Consider the following 16,021-nt stretch of genomic DNA (forward strand, 5'->3'; position numbering starts at 1 on the left):
ATCCTTTAAATACTCAGCAACTCTCTTTATTGGCTTGAATAATACATTGCATTTTTGACTGAACAGGTTTATTTAAAGTCTCCTGAAGGTAATACATGGTGTGAAGGGCCCAACACCTTTTGAGCGGTAAATTAGAGGTAGCATGAGGGTTTGACATTGAGAAATTACCAGAAGAAATTACCGCTCCATCATACCTACCTCCACCAATACGTGCCTTGGTTATATACATATATCTGCAAGGTATTTAGATGAGGATTTAAGAATAGTCTATTTTCAAATTAGATCTAAAATGAGACATGAATGCAGTACAAACACTCTTGGACAGGTGTAGTCATTATTCTTTTATTGATTACATTTCTGACAGTCACTTTGTGTAAATAAAGCAGGAATCAACAAAGTATGAGTAGATAACAGTTTGACTCCTATTTGTAAACGTACCCTTTGTGAACTCAAGTTATTTATGTTATCAGAGATAGCTTTTCACAAACATTTGCCTTAACTATTTGTCTAATACATGTAGGTAAACATATAGCACCCTGCTTAAACCGAATATCTGAATTTTGGTTAAACCTTGACCAGATACTTATTTGATGCGAACTTCAGTCTAGGGAGTGATTGATCAAGCTGGAATTTGAATGCAGGTACATTTATAAAAGTAAACCGAGACATCAGTAAAATGTACTGACATATTTTCATCACAGACAATGAGAGGAACATCAGCATGCAAAAAGCGTGTCTTGATTTTTTTGATCAGCAGGTCGACCTACCCAATAGTCAACAGGCTGCAAGACAAAATAAACAAAACATTTTAAATAACCTGAAATATGGATTCACCACATAGCATAAGGCCCTTACATGAGCCCCAGTAAATCAGTTACATTCCTGGATTGCATACCTAATGTTTCCCTTGATTTCAAAAAGTACAATGGAGTAGTTAGGACAAAATACATTTAAATATAGTGAGAAAATGCCCTCCCACCACTTCACCTTAGGTAGTATTACATCTGTAAGGCCAGTTCTGTCTGGCTTTGAAACTAATAGGCTAAACAAAATGTTCACTGAATTTAACTAATTTGTATAGCAATTTTTTTAACCTCTGCCCTTTATAGCAACTAGAGCAGCAGCCGTACTGGAGAAGTGTCACTGAGTGGTGAGAGACCAGTCTGCACATTAGCATTGCCTCAACTGTGGAGGCAAGCATTATATTCAGAAGCAGTTTTGTTTTCACCAGCCTCATCCAGGAGGGCTGGGACATATGGATCCTGCACAGGAATATATGAACCCATCCATTCTGACTACATTTCAGGCTAATAATAAATGAATATTCTGCCCATTAATCAATAATGGAACTCAGGTTTAGATACACAAAGAAGCATGTCATCAGCATGTGCTTATAATTTGATTTGGTCGTTGGAGCAATCAATCTTTTTTTACCACCTGTGGTTTTTACCAAGGGTCCCAGGGCTTTGGGAATAGAAGTGGTGATATCAGGCATACCAACCTTGGGTCACATTCCAGAGCGACGAAAGTTAAAAGTTTCCCTTTAATATGAATATATGACCAAATACCAGCATAGTCCAAGTGTTCTTTTATTTATGACATTCTCAAGTCTCCTGTTATGTGTAGGAAAGTGGGGTATTATGCAGTGTGGCTGGTTAGACTGCATTACGTAATACTCTAACAGTACCCCACAGATGTTCCTTGGATTCACAATAATAAATCTGTAGTTCTGTCCTGCTAGTGTGGCGAAGAGCAGCCAGGCTTTACTAGAAGACCATGTGTTAAGCACTAACATGGAAGATAAGTAATTGACGTAATTCAATAGAATTCGGACACCAATTTGTGAAAATAAAGCAGATTTGTATATTAACCCTTTCTGTGCTCATAACGGAATGCCACACTAAATCCCTCTGCTGCAAACAGCAGAGGGATTGATTTCCTTTTTCTTTCTGGGGCCTTGAGAGGTGGGGAAAAGCTTTCCCAACCTCCCATGGTCCGTTTCAGAATTTCAACATAATGACGATCGCGCGCATGACGCGCTGTTGTCATTACATTGAAAACAAAACTGAATCTTACTTTTAGTTTCAATGTTTCGGTGTTCGTGGGGCTATCTCAGCCCCAGAGCACCAAACAACTTGGGAGAGGTATCATTCCAAAGGGGAGAATCTCTCCTTTCCAATGGTACCCTTCCCTAGTGGAACCCTCCTTGGGGATCACTCCATGAGGGAGATCAACAAGCAGGGATCCATCCCTTGGGCAAGGGCCTTTGCTCCCCCCATAAAATATTGCCACAGACAGTCTTTTTGCCTCTAGACGCCAGGGATGATTTTTTTATAGGCCGGGGTGGGGGCTGCCCAGAATGGGCATCCCAATGTCCCCACCTTACCCCCCCAAGGAAGAAAGAAATATATACTCCACAGGGGCAGATGGGGGCAATAGCCCCTGATCTGCCCCCCAGGGGGCAGAAAGCCCACTAGGCTCTAGGGATTTATTTTATATACATAAGGGTGGGGGCTGCCCAGAATGGGCATGTCAATGCCCCCACCTAAAGATAAATGCTACAGCCTTTCTGTCCCCCCCAGGACACAGAAGGGGCAATATCCCCTTATCTGCCCCACGGGGGCAGAAATCTCACTAGGCACCAGGATTTTTTTTAATACATACATAGGGGTGGGGGCTGCTCAGAATGGGCATGCCAATGCCCCCACCAAAAAATGCTACCATCTTTCTGCCCCCCCCCGGGAGGCAGATGGGGCAATAGCCCTTTATCTGCCCTCGGGGCAGAAAGCCCACTAAGCACGAGGGATTTTTCCCCCCAGAACAGCATGTCAATACCCCCACCACACCCTCCCACAAAATGCCACAGACTTTCTGCCCCCCAGGAAGCAGATAGGGGCAGTAGCCCCATATCTGGCACCCAGGGGGCTTAAAGCCCACTAGGCACCAGTTTTATTTTATATGTAGGAGTGAGACCTTCCCGAATGGGCATGCCAATACCCCCACACCTGCCCCCCAAAAATTACCACAGTCTTTCTGCCCCCCTAGAGGCAGATGGGGGCAATTTTTTCCTTTAACGGCTCCCTTGGGAACTATTTTTATCAGGAGAACTGGGGAAACACTAGGTGATAGGAAATTTGTCTCAGCCCCGTGATGCCACAAAAAGTGAAGAAAATGTGATTTCTTTCAGCACGTTTTGAGGTTTGCAGGGCATTCCGCGTAGTGAAACATTGGGAGATCCACGCAAGCTATACTTCCCTGGATTCCCCAGGGTGTCTAGTTTTCAGAAATGTGTGGGTTTGGTAGGTTTCCATAGATGGTCTCTGATTCCAGTGCCAAAAACCCAGGTGCCCCCCGCTTGCAAAGGCAGGTCGTTTTGTGATAGGTCATTTTCATATCTCCACAATACATTTTGGGCCCTTGCCTGTCGTGGGTACTTGACCCACCCACATGAGTGAGGTATCATTTTTATTAGAAGACTTTGGGAAATTTGGGGTGGGTGGAATTTTGTGGATCCACGCAGATTCCAGAACTTTCCATCACGGAAATGTAAGGCAATTGTTTTATTTTTATTCTACAAAGGATGAGGTTTGCAAGGGATTCTGGGTAAGAGAACCTGTTGAAATCCACACATGTCACCCCATCCTGGATTTCCCTGGGTGTCTACTTTTAAAAAATGTATAGATTTGCTAGACTTCCCAGATGCCTGCAAAGGTAGGGTTCAAAATCTACAGCTAGGTACTTTGCAAAAAAAAGGGTCAGTTTTCACTGTTAAAATGTGGTTTGTCCAAGTTGCGTTTTGGACTGTTTCCTGTCACAGGCACTAGGCCTACCCACACAAGTGAGGTATCATTTTTAGCAGGAGATGTTGAGAAATGCAAGGTGAGTCGAATTTTGCGGATCCATGCCGATTCCAGCACTTTCCATCACAGAAATGTGTTGAAATTAGTTTTTTTTACACAGTTGACGTTTGCAAGGGATTCTGCGAAACAGATCCTGGTGTAACCCCATCCTGAATACCCCTGGTGGCTAGTTTTAAAAGATGTATAGGTTTGCTAGGTTTCCCTAGGTGCCAGCAGAGCTAGTGTTCAAAGTCTACAGCTAGGCACTTTGCAAAAAAAGGGTCAGTTTTCACTGTTAAAATGTGGTGTGTCCATGTTGCGTTTTTGGCCATTCCCTGTCGCAACAGTAGGACTACCCACACAAGTGAGGTACCATGTTTATAAGAAGACTTTGGGGAATGCGGGGTGGGTGGAATTTTACGGATCCACGCAGATTCGAGAACTTTCCATCACAGAAATGTGAGGAACATTTTTAACAAATGTTACATTTTGTAAGGGATTCTGGGTAACAGAACCTGGTGAGAGTCAGACAAGTCACCCCATAATGGATTCCCCTGGGTGTCTAGTTTTAAAAAATGTGTAGGTTTTCTAGGTTTCCCTAGGTGCCGGCAAAGCTAGGGTTCAAAATCTACACCTAGGCACTTTGCAAAAAAAGAGTCCGTTTTCACTGTAAAAATGTGGTATGTCCATGTTGCGTTTCCTTTAGTGGGCACTTGATCTACCCACACAAGTGAAGTTACATTTTTATTAGGCGACTTAGGGGAACACAGAAGCAACTGTTATTACCTATTGACTTTCAATGCATTTCTGCCTTCTAAATGTAAGTCAATGTGTAAAAAAGAAGTCACTTTAAAAATTGTCCTATAATTCATATGCTAATATGTGTGCCCACAATTTCAGAGAAGTACAAATATCTACATTTTCCAAACTCTTATTTTATTCCCACTTCAGAAATACATAGGCGTCTTTCATACCGATTTTTCACTATTCATATTTTCCCAAATTAATTGCTATATACCCGGTACACAATAAAAAACCATTGCAAGATGCTGCTCAATTATTGGCTCTGGGTTCTTGGTAAACCTACAAGTCCTATATATCCCCACAACCAGAAGGGTCCAGAGGATGTATATTGCTTTAATTAATGTGTCATACTTAGAGAAAGTTACAGATGAAAACGTTGGCACAAATGGTTGTTTTTTTCAACTCACTTTAAATTTTTTCTATTTTCAACTGTTAGTTTCTATAAGAAACCCTTGAAGGATCGGCAAAAATGACCCCTTGCTGAATTCAGAAATTTGTCGACATTTCAGAATTGTATAGATGTTCAGGATCCATTATTGGTTTTATACCTGTTTTTACAATGGACTGGTAGGAGGTTGAAAGCACAAAAAATAGCAAAAATAGGATATGTCGGAGTAAAATCCCAAAACTGTGCAAAAACTTTTGGTTTTCTGACAAAAGTCTGTCAGTCCCTAATAGCTGGGGAGATGGTGATTTCAGCACCACGAAACCTTTGGTGATATTCTTTGCAGGGAAAAAAACAGACACTTTCATCTGCAGCTCTTTTCCCCCCCCAAAAAAAATGTAACTGTGTGTTAGCTCATTTCTGGGTCTTCTCCAGGGGAATCAACAAACCATGGGTACTTTTAAAATCCCCATGACACTTACAGGTATCAGAGAGCTTTACAATTAAACAGTTGTAAATACAGTAATATCAAATTCACTACAAAGTAAGTAACATCTGAAAATCAACGATCTGCCACCAATACTAACATAGTATCATTGTTTAGACAACTGGAAGTACCAGGCAATGTTGAGAAGAAGGGGGGAAGAGTGGGTACTGCTAGGATGTACGCACTAAGGTAGTCAGTGATAAATAGCTCTTTGATTTGTTTCTTGAAGGATATGATCGAGTGATTCGTTCTGACTGCAGGACGTAATGTGTCCAAAATCCTTGGGGCAATCTCAGAGAAGGACCGGTTGTAGGTGTTCTTCTTGTGGAATCTTTGAGGTTTCAGAAGAAAGATGTTGGAGCTTCTGGAGGATCTGGAGCCGCCAGCGAGTTTGAGCTTCTGGGTGAGACATCTATGTGTATTGTGGTGGAGGGCTTTATGCATCATGCAGGCAATTGTTTTGCTGGATTCTTGCTTTGTAAGAGAGCCAGTTGAGAGATTTGAGGTCCAGGGTGATGTGGTTGTGCAATTTTGAGCCAGTGATGAGTCTAGCTGCAGATATGAGCAAGGCCCTTAGAGGAGCAAGTTTGGACCTGGGTAGTTCAGATAGGATTGCACTACCATAGTCCGAACAGGGAATCACTAGGGCTTGTACTGCGTGCCTGAAGTTGTTGGCGGGGAGGAAAGGCATTACTTTTCTTAAAATACTCATTTGGTGATTTATTGTTTTTGTGGTGGCACTGATGTGTTTTGCATGTTGAGTCAATGATTTGTGGAGTGCAGTTGAGGGCTGTAAGCTGTCTTTACCATTCTTTTATGACCGGTGACTTTTGGCCATACTTTCCTTGCCTGCGGGCGGACAACTTGCTGTTTGCTCCCGTCCTGCCTTCACTGTTCGCGACACCCGCTCCGCGGGTGGCGCTCACCGCCAGCTCGACCCAGTCCTCCCTGGTGTGAGCGTCCACAGTCGGTGGAAGGGCAATCTCGCTCCCAGGTTGAGTTCGGTGGGTCTTTTCAGCGCGGCGAGCCTACCGGGGGACTGCGAGGACCAGCAGCCTTAGTTCCACACAGCTGGTGCCTCTTCCCCCGGCGGCCACGCCCCCAACCATCGGAGATTTCAACGCCTTGCCTGCAAGCCTGACCGGGTGACTTTTGGCCATACTTTCCTTGCCTGCGGGCGGACAACTTGCTGTTTGCTCCCGTCCTGCCTTCACTGTTCGCGACACCCGCTCCGCGGGTGCCGCTCACCGCCAGCTCGACCCCGTCCTCCCTGGTGTGAGCGTCCACAGTCGGTGGAAGGGCAATCTCGCTCCCAGGTTGAGTTCGGTGGGTCTTTTCAGCGCGGCGAGCCTACCGGGGGACTGCGAGGACCAGCAGCCTTAGTTCCACACAGCTGGTGCCTCTTCCCCCGGCGGCCACGCCCCCAACCATCGGAGATTTCAACGCCTTGCCTGCAAGCCTGACCGGGTGACTTTTGGCCTTACTTTCCTTGCCTGCGGGCGGACAACTTGCTGTTTGCTCCCGTCCTGCCTTCACTGTTCGCGACACCCGCTCCGCGGGTGGCGCTCACCGCCAGCTCGACCCAGTCCTCCCTGGTGTGAGCGTCCACAGTCGGTGGAAGGGCAATCTCGCTCCCAGGTTGAGTTCGGTGGGTCTTTTCAGCGCGGCGAGCCTACCGGGGGACTGCGAGGACCAGCAGCCTTAGTTCCACACAGCTGGTGCCTCTTCCCCCGGCGGCCACGCCCCCAACCATCGGAGATTTCAACGCCTTGCCTGCAAGCCTGACCGGGTGACTTTTGGCCATACTTTCCTTGCCTGCGGGCGGACAACTTGCTGTTTGCTCCCGTCCTGCCTTCACTGTTCGCGACACCCGCTCCGCGGGTGCCGCTCACCGCCAGCTCGACCCCGTCCTCCCTGGTGTGAGCGTCCACAGTCGGTGGAAGGGCAATCTCGCTCCCAGGTTGAGTTCGGTGGGTCTTTTCAGCGCGGCGAGCCTACCGGGGGACTGCGAGGACCAGCAGCCTTAGTTCCACACAGCTGGTGCCTCTTCCCCCGGCGGCCACGCCCCCAACCATCGGAGATTTCAACGCCTTGCCTGCAAGCCTGACCGGGTGACTTTTGGCCTTACTTTCCTTGCCTGCGGGCGGACAACTTGCTGTTTGCTCCCGTCCTGCCTTCACTGTTCGCGACACCCGCTCCGCGGGTGCCGCTCACCGCCAGCTCGACCCCGTCCTCCCTGGTGTGAGCGTCCACAGTCGGTGGAAGGGCAATCTCGCTCCCAGGTTGAGTTCGGTGGGTCTTTTCAGCGCGGCGAGCCTACCGGGGGACTGCGAGGACCAGCAGCCTTAGTTCCACACAGCTGGTGCCTCTTCCCCCGGCGGCCACGCCCCCAACCATCTATTATAAAGTTAGAGTGGCTCTTACCGCACCGCGGGACGCACGCGGGACGTAGCTCGGGGCGAAGCCCGGGCAAAGGGCGGGCCCTCTGTGGCCCTCCGGGGACCGAGGGAGCCGGGCCGGGGCCACACTCCTTAGTCCATCCCTGCTCTAGTCTATTACATATGTGAGTGCGAATCTACTGCTTTTATATTACATTAGTAACTATTATCACAGGAACTTACCATGCCTCCCAAACCTGTAACTATGGACAACTTCTTAATCAAAAAGGTTGCACTAATTAACAGCAACAGAAGGGCGTCCTTGGGATTGGAGCTTCCTTTGACAAACTCTCCTGAGCTTCTACTCACCGTTACAGATACTCCTTTGGAGGAGCCACCTGCCCCTACACGCAAAGCTACGACGGTAGTTGCTTTGATCCATGCGGGTGAGAATGATGAGGTTTCCAACACCCATGGGACAGTCATAGGCTCTTCCGAAATACAGGAGCCTGCAGCAAAGGATCCCCCACGAATATTTAGGAAAGCCCGAGTGAGGCGCAGGGGAAAGCAAAAGAAAAGTAACCACAAAACCAAACAAGGAGGGGGGGGAGTGTTTGGTTCTATATCAGTATGTTTTGAAACTAGAACAGGTAAAACAGGAGAAAAAGGGGACGTTATTGTGTCCGAATGCCCTAGAGATTCTCTGCTACTTATTGATTTGTCGTCCTCAGGGGTCACCGATAATATAGAAAAGTCTTCCTATGACCCAACCTTGATTAATAAGCTCCCCTTGTCCTGTACACCTACTAGTTCTCCTGTATTGGACCTACTTACTGGGAATGATACTGTTAGGCTATCGGGCTCCCCTAGACTCCCTATTGAGCCATCTCCTATGTCCCCAACATCCCCCCCTACTACAACAAATAGTTTAAAAAGGGGAGGTGAGCCACTGGGAAATCGAGCAAATAAAATAAGAAAAGGGGTTGTCTGTGTGCCCTTGACACAAGCTGGTCAAACTCTAGAAGGGGAGGTGGCCATGATGGCCAAAATTGCAAAACTGATTAAGGGAGCGATGCAACCACTCCTAGATAAGACAACTACCTTGTGTGCTCATTTAGATCAAATAGAGAAGAAGGTTGAACACAACTCCCTTCTCCTACTTGACCTGGCAAAGGGGCTAGGAAAACCTAAGGTGAATCCACCTGTAAAATCCAAGGCCAATCCACCTGTAAAACCTATTGTAACAGGGCCCCCTCCGTCACTAGTACCCATAACACCAACAGTAAAAACGCCGGTATCCCTGCAAAAACAGAGTTCCGTACAAAAGGGGGTAAGAGCAGGTAGCCCTGCAATTACGTTAATTACTCCTGCCCCAAAGACAGCTATACCCCAACTGGTGGCTCCGGTAATTAATGAACAACCATCTAAACAAGGGGGCACCCAAAATCAAGGTGGTAGTAAGGATCCGCCAACAACCAAGTTAATTAAAGGGAATGCTTTGACAACCGCCCCCAATAAAACTAAAATTAATTGTGTCGTGGACTTAACCCCTGACTCTGCCCCTTTTGTCATTGTTATGGCAGGGGTCCCAGAACTCCTCGCAGGTAAACGGGAAGATCACGGAGCGCTACGAAATAAGGTTGTTTTCTGGCTCCGTGATAATAGACCGTTACCTGCTTCAATAAATGGCGAAATTATAAGTCTAAGGCGTGCTAATTGGGTGGGAGTTAGGCCAAAGGACAAAAGTGGTGATGTTATAATCATTAATTTTAAGGATCATAGGGCTGTGAGGCATATTGGGGATTGGTTCGATGTTAGCTGCAGCGATTCTATTTCCACGCATCTTCTTTCCTATTTCTATCCCTATGCACCCCAAAAAGTCTCACTAACTGGGGGAGGGACAGGCAGCTTATTAAGAAGCCAGTTCGTCAACGCTGGGGGTTTGAAAATGTAAGATCATGGGATAGGGATGGGCCTGGGGGGAAACAGCCTATGCAGGCTAGTTCTGGTTACGCAAGTGGTCAAGGCCCCCCTTTTTATACTGAGAGCCCGGAGGACTTTTACTCCAGGAATGATTACCAGGTTTACCAACATCCACCTACCATTAATCACTATCCGCCTTATTTCGGACCTAATATTACCCAAGGGAGACCATGGAATAATAGAGGACCGCTGCCACCTATGTATAATCTACCGATCCAAAACCGCTATCAGATTTTTTCGGGCTTGGATGGTGTAGATTGACAGCAAGCTCAGACTCTCACGGAATCTGTGGCTGGGGAACGGTTCCCACCCCCAGCTCTTCAAGTCTCTACTGGGGGCAGGGTACTCCCCAGTATTACTGAGGTCCCCATTAATTCACCTCATGAATCTCCCATATTAAATAAGACCTGCATCCCCGATGGGCTAACATCTTGTGACAGTGTTTTTCCGGAACAGATGCAGTCTATCGGAGATGACACTAATGGGTGTAGAGAACAAATAGGGAATGGTCCGATACAGGCGAAGAGTGATTTTTGCCAAGTGCTTTTCTGGAACGTAGCTGGGTTGAGGCAAAAAATCAGCAACCCAGCTTGGGATTTCATAATAAGTGGTCAGGATATAGTGGCCCTCCAAGAAACATGGACTCAGGACCCAATCCACGTAAATGGCTATAGGACTTTTTTCACCCCAGCAATTGGAGGACATTTTGGAAGGGCAAAAGGAGGTTTGATCACGTTTATTTCAAACAACCTTAAAATTAAACAGGCCCATTATCATTTACACTCCAAATACTTCCCGCTTATAGTTTTAAGAGACCTAAAAGGAGCAAAGATTATTATTATTAATTTCTATAATAATATTCAGAGGGAAGAAATTGTGGTTGCAATGAAGCAACTCAAGGAGGAAGTTCAGGTAGAGGTAGATAAAAATGATAGAGAATTTGTAATTTTATGGGGGGGAGATTTTAATTGTCCACTCTGTCCCAAAGGGAGTCAGGGACTATGTGGTCTAATGACAGATAGAGATACGAATCTGACCCATTTTGACCATAATTTAATGGGGGATTTGTTGAACGAAATACTATTTACGTTTGACTTAGGGTTTGCTAATGAAACAGCGCTAAAACCCGCACCCTTTATCCCCACTTTTGTTGGTAGAGGCTTGACGTCAACTATTGATTTTATTATCACCTCCAGTAACCTTAATCACAGAGCGGTGGAGGTTACAAACATCCCATTGCCCATAAGTGATCATTTCCCGCAATGCCTTAAGGTAGTTGATCTATTCCCAGACCCATCTACGGCCGCGCCTCTTGTTGAGGCAGCGGTTGATGTGGTTCTTGGGAGACAAAATGGGTATTCACTTAATTGGAGCAAAATAGTCCCCGTAATGTTCTTTAAGAAACTCTGGGAGGCGTGCTCTACTAGCTTTTTGACCTGTTTGGGAAACGAGGCGAGTAGTGATCAAATAATTGAGCATTTTGGTATCATTGCCGCAAATATAAAAAGCAGCTTAAGGGTGGAGTCAAAGCGTAGTGGTAAGGGATCTAAGAGCTGGTTCAATAATGCATGCACTAGGGCGCTGAAAAATTTAAAACATGCAGTTCACAGAAGCCCCAGAGACCTAGGCGAAATAAGAACATGTAGGTCAGTATACAACCAGGCTCTTAAAGAAAGGAAAATTGTGCTAAATAAGGAGGCATTAGATTCACTCTGTGAGGCCTCGCAATCCAAAAATCCTGCTGCATTTTGGAAAGTAATCAACACACCTTTTCCTTATGAAACCCACACTGCGCGAATTGAGATTGCAATAAATGAGGATGATTGGGTGGATCATTTTTCCAATCTTTATATGGCTCAGGATGACAATCGAGGAGGAGGCCCCCAGACTAGTTTGGATTTACAACCAGGTCCAAATTTGATTGTTACACTTGATGAGGTATTGCTTGCCTTAAGAGCAACTAAGGGAGGAAAGGCAGCTGGGCCCGATGGGATCCCCGCGGACCTTTTTAAAGCAAACTCTGAAATCTGGGCCCCTATGTTGGTACAACTTTTTAATGCAGCTCTGTCAAGGGGCTTAAAAGATTCCTGGTTCACCTCTGTCATTGTCCCTATTTACAAGAAGGGGGACAGAAACAGCTGTGCCTGTTATAGGCCGATCTCCCTTCTTGATTCCTCAATAAAAATCTTGGGTCGAATAGTGTTGGCAAGACTCCAAAGTTGGGCGGAAGAAAATGACGTCATGAGTGACTTGCAATTTGGCTTTCAAAAAGGGATCGGCACAATTGAGCAAGGCCTAAATTTAATGTTACTGCAGCACAAGTATATAAGGATTAAGTCGGAACGCTTGTATTTTACCTTTGTGGATCTTTCATCTGCGTTCGACTGCGTGTCGCATGCCAAATTATGGGCAGTAATGAAAGGCATGGGAGTGGATAATACTATCATTTGTTTTCTGAGGGAACTTTATAGTGGAGCCACAGCTTCTGTTCGCTACGGTAGAGGGGGGGAATGCTCCAGAAAATTTAGTGTGGGTCGTGGAGTACGTCAAGGTTGTGTGCTGGCACCTTTTCTCTTCCTCCTCTACATTAATGGGCTCGAGCATCATCTGCTGCATGAGTGCGGGGATATGCCCAGGGTTGGGAGGAGGGCAATCCCAGCGCTCATGTATGCGGATGATGCCGTGCTTATGGCACGTACACCGCAGGCTCTGCAAAAGCTAGTAGTAAGCTTTGAGAAGTTTATGCTGAATCTAGATTTGCTAGTTAATTGTAGCAAAACATTCACAATTAACTGTGGCCCTAAATTAAGTAAACCAATGAAAAGAATGTTTTTAAATAACCTTCCACTAGACAATACCCCAACCTTTTCTTATTTGGGCATTTTATTTCATGAGTCAGGTTCGTGGACAAGTGCAATTAAGGCCAGAACTCTCTTATTTATGAAAACGATCATGGCTTTAAAGAACTTTGTCAGAAAATTGGGCAGGAAACCAATAAAAGAACTGTTAATTATATATAAAGCAACATGCTTATCTGTGGCTATGTACGGCTCAGGTTTGTGGGGGTACGCAAATGTTGATCCTATCCAGGTTGTGGAAAATAAGTTTATGAGGGAAGTCCTTGCAGTTCCACAGTGCGTTGCCACATTTAATTGTCACGCCGAACTGGGTCAATCTCACATAACAGATATCATCAAAATTCAACCCATCCTGTTGTGGCACAGGGTTTGGACTACAAATGAATGTACTATGAACCGGGCTCTTTTACAGGACACCCTTCGCCTGGATCATGTGGAGAGATCACAGTGGTTGGGATACGTTAAGTGCTTCCTAACTGATTTGGGGTGCTATTCTTATTTTTCGGATCCATCTACAATGGACAGCATCTCAAGGAGCACATTGAAAGCCCTCTGCCTGGACCATCTTGAGGACAAGAGGAGGAGAGTTGAAACTCTGAAACATTCTGTACAATCCCACCACCCTACTCTATGTGAGACTAAGACTGTACAGCCTTACCTTTCCCTGCCCATGTCAAACTATGATCGTTTTCTTTTAACCCGATTTAGATTCTGTATATATTTTAGACTGGTGTCCTTCCCTAGTATGAATCTATGGACTCGTATCTTGCCCACTTGCCCATGCGATGGCATTTCACAACAATCGGATATTCATATCCTTTTCTTTTGCAGATTTTATGGAGCCTCTCGTATTGAAATCATCGTCCCTTTTTTAAAAGAAATGAATTTAACCAGATGCCGCCCAGCTTTTTTAGAGGTCCAGAGAATGGATACGGTTTTAACTGTAACTGTGGTTTTAAAATTTTTAAAAACTGTGTTTCATTTACGGAAACAAATGATTAGAGAAATGGTTTAAACTGTAGTATCTTTTTACCATTGAATAATAATCTATTGATCTCCCTCACTGAACACCTATTTTTAGAGTTGTAATCATTGTAGCCTGTTGCATATGTTTGTTACTTTTATGGTTATTTGTATTGTAACCGAATAAAGTTTTTGAAATTGAAATTGACCTGCGACTGGTTGGTTGGGGTGATTAGGAGGAGTTTTATTTTTAGAGTATTTTGTGAGGTGATTGGTTGCTAGCAAGTTTTGAGTTGCCTTTAGAGTTGTGCTGAGGGCACTGATGTCTTCTGGGGTGGAGACTTAGAGGTGTAGTTGGTATCATCAGTGTACATGTGATAGTGGATTTTGGATGGGCTCAGAATTCCTGTTAGGGGTTCCATCAATAGGTTGAGAGAGTGGACGAAAGAGAGGAGCCCTGTGTTATCACTAGTCTGATCAGCGTGGTCTGCGATAGTGAGTGATTAAGCTTGACTCTTTGAGACCGGTTTTGGAAATAGGAGGAGAACCAGTTAAGGACTATTCCTGTTAGGCCCATACAGTGTTCCAAAAGTTCTAGGTGATTTACATGCTTATCTGTATCGAATGCCAAAGATAGATCAAGAAGGACTAAGAGACAAGCTTGGTTCTGATTTAGCATTTTTAGGTCATCATCCACTATGTGTGTCGTTGCTGATTCGGTGCTGTGTCCTGCACAGGAACCAGATTGAAATTGGTCTAATAGTTGAAATTGATCGATGTGGTCATAGAGTTGTATGTGTACACACTCTCCAGGAGTCAACAGATTTTTGGGATAGTAGTGTTCCCGAAGGAAACGTCCGCACTATTCTTTAAAGTATACGTATATATATGCAAATAGTACACGAAAAACATGGAAAACATTCAAAACAATCAGTATCTCTTGGGTTCTAAAGAAATTCAAGGCACCTACTACCCAAAGGTGCTATAGGCAGACACAGGATGTGCATGCCACCTCTACTTTTGAAAGAAATTCTAATTACAGCACTCCAAATAAATGTATATATAACAGTTTTGGGCTCTGGTATGTTGCCCTCAGCACAGGACATTTTGAGGCTGTTATTATACAATAGACTAAAAAGATAGTAGCTACACTGTTTGTTGGTGCGGGCAACCTATCGATTTGGACGCGTTATTGGCTTGTTTCGGACCGCAACTTATCATGGTTGCAAACAGAACCATTATTGAAATATCGGTTTGCTGACTTTTGACAAACCGAACGCACTTTCAACAAGGGACGTATACTTTTAAAGCCCGCTCCTCACCTATTGAGTCACATCATCGAATATGGATTGATGGTGCAGTTTTCCAATACATCTAAACAGCATACGGTTGCCGCGTACTGCAGCTCTAAGCTCATCTGTCAAAATTGGATAGTGTTCCATCACTTAGTGACTGCAGTGTGCTCCTCAACTCTGTTATATTAACAAGACATCCCTTCACCTTATTTATGCCTTGATGAAGTCTCTGTGTGAGACGAAACACGTGGTGGCGATTTACGTGCTGGGAGAATTTATTTTATGAAATTTGAATAAAGAACATATTGAAGAGAACTAATTTGGACTCTAATTGAATTCATCTTGAGAGTTGTGGACCCCCTTCCATCTATTGTGACTCTTGTTCTATCTTTTTAGTCTATTGTATAATAACAGCCTCAAATTGTCCTGTGCTGAGGGCAACATACCAGAGCCCAAAACTGATATATATACATTTATTTGGAGTGCTGTAATTAGAATTTCTTTCAAAAGTACACTCTCCAGGAGCGTCACCATGGTAGGGATATTTGAAATAGGTTGGAAGTTGTTAAGGTCAGTTAGGTTTTTTCAGGATGGGGGTAACTTGACCGGACTTTAGGCAGTCCATGATGGAGCCTTGCAGGAGAGAGGCATGAACGATCTTGGTCCAGATTGGGAGTATTGCGGCTATGATTTCCTTGAAGATCTTAGAGGGTCATTAAAGTGGTTTGAGGGATTTAGACTAGTTAAGATTTTAGGAATGGTGTCTTCATCGAAGGTTCTGAAAGAGTTCCATGAGGCTTTGTGCTTGGGGAAACGCCCGGGAAAACATACTGGAATGGTAGGCCTGAGAGCAGAGGGGCTGGGCTGGGGGGGGATATTGTTCCAAGGCCATCTGCAGGTAATTTCTCATAGTTTCTGCCTTCTACAGAAAAAAGGAGGCATATTTCTCACAATTTGGTTGCGAATTGGATACAGCTAGCGACTGATTGGGTGCAGAGTTCGATTGTGCTTTTATGAGATCAAACCGTT

General features: G+C 45.0%; 1 protein-coding gene across 1 annotated transcript in view; it reads right to left on the reverse strand.

The window, feature by feature from the left end:
- Positions 1 to 328: 328 nt before the first annotated feature.
- LOC144754936 (uncharacterized) overlaps positions 329 to 16,021 on the reverse strand; it is a 403,817-nt gene continuing 388,124 nt past the window's right edge. Inside the window, exon 37 of the mRNA XM_078643299.1 lies at positions 329 to 782. Within this exon, the coding sequence (XP_078499425.1) occupies positions 764 to 782 (19 nt within the window). The 3' untranslated portion in view covers positions 329 to 763. The remainder of the gene's footprint in view (positions 783 to 16,021) is intronic.

The sequence above is a fragment of the Lissotriton helveticus genome, chromosome 1_1 (assembly GCF_964261635.1).
Source record: "Lissotriton helveticus chromosome 1_1, aLisHel1.1, whole genome shotgun sequence".
Lineage (NCBI taxonomy): Eukaryota > Metazoa > Chordata > Amphibia > Caudata > Salamandridae > Lissotriton > Lissotriton helveticus.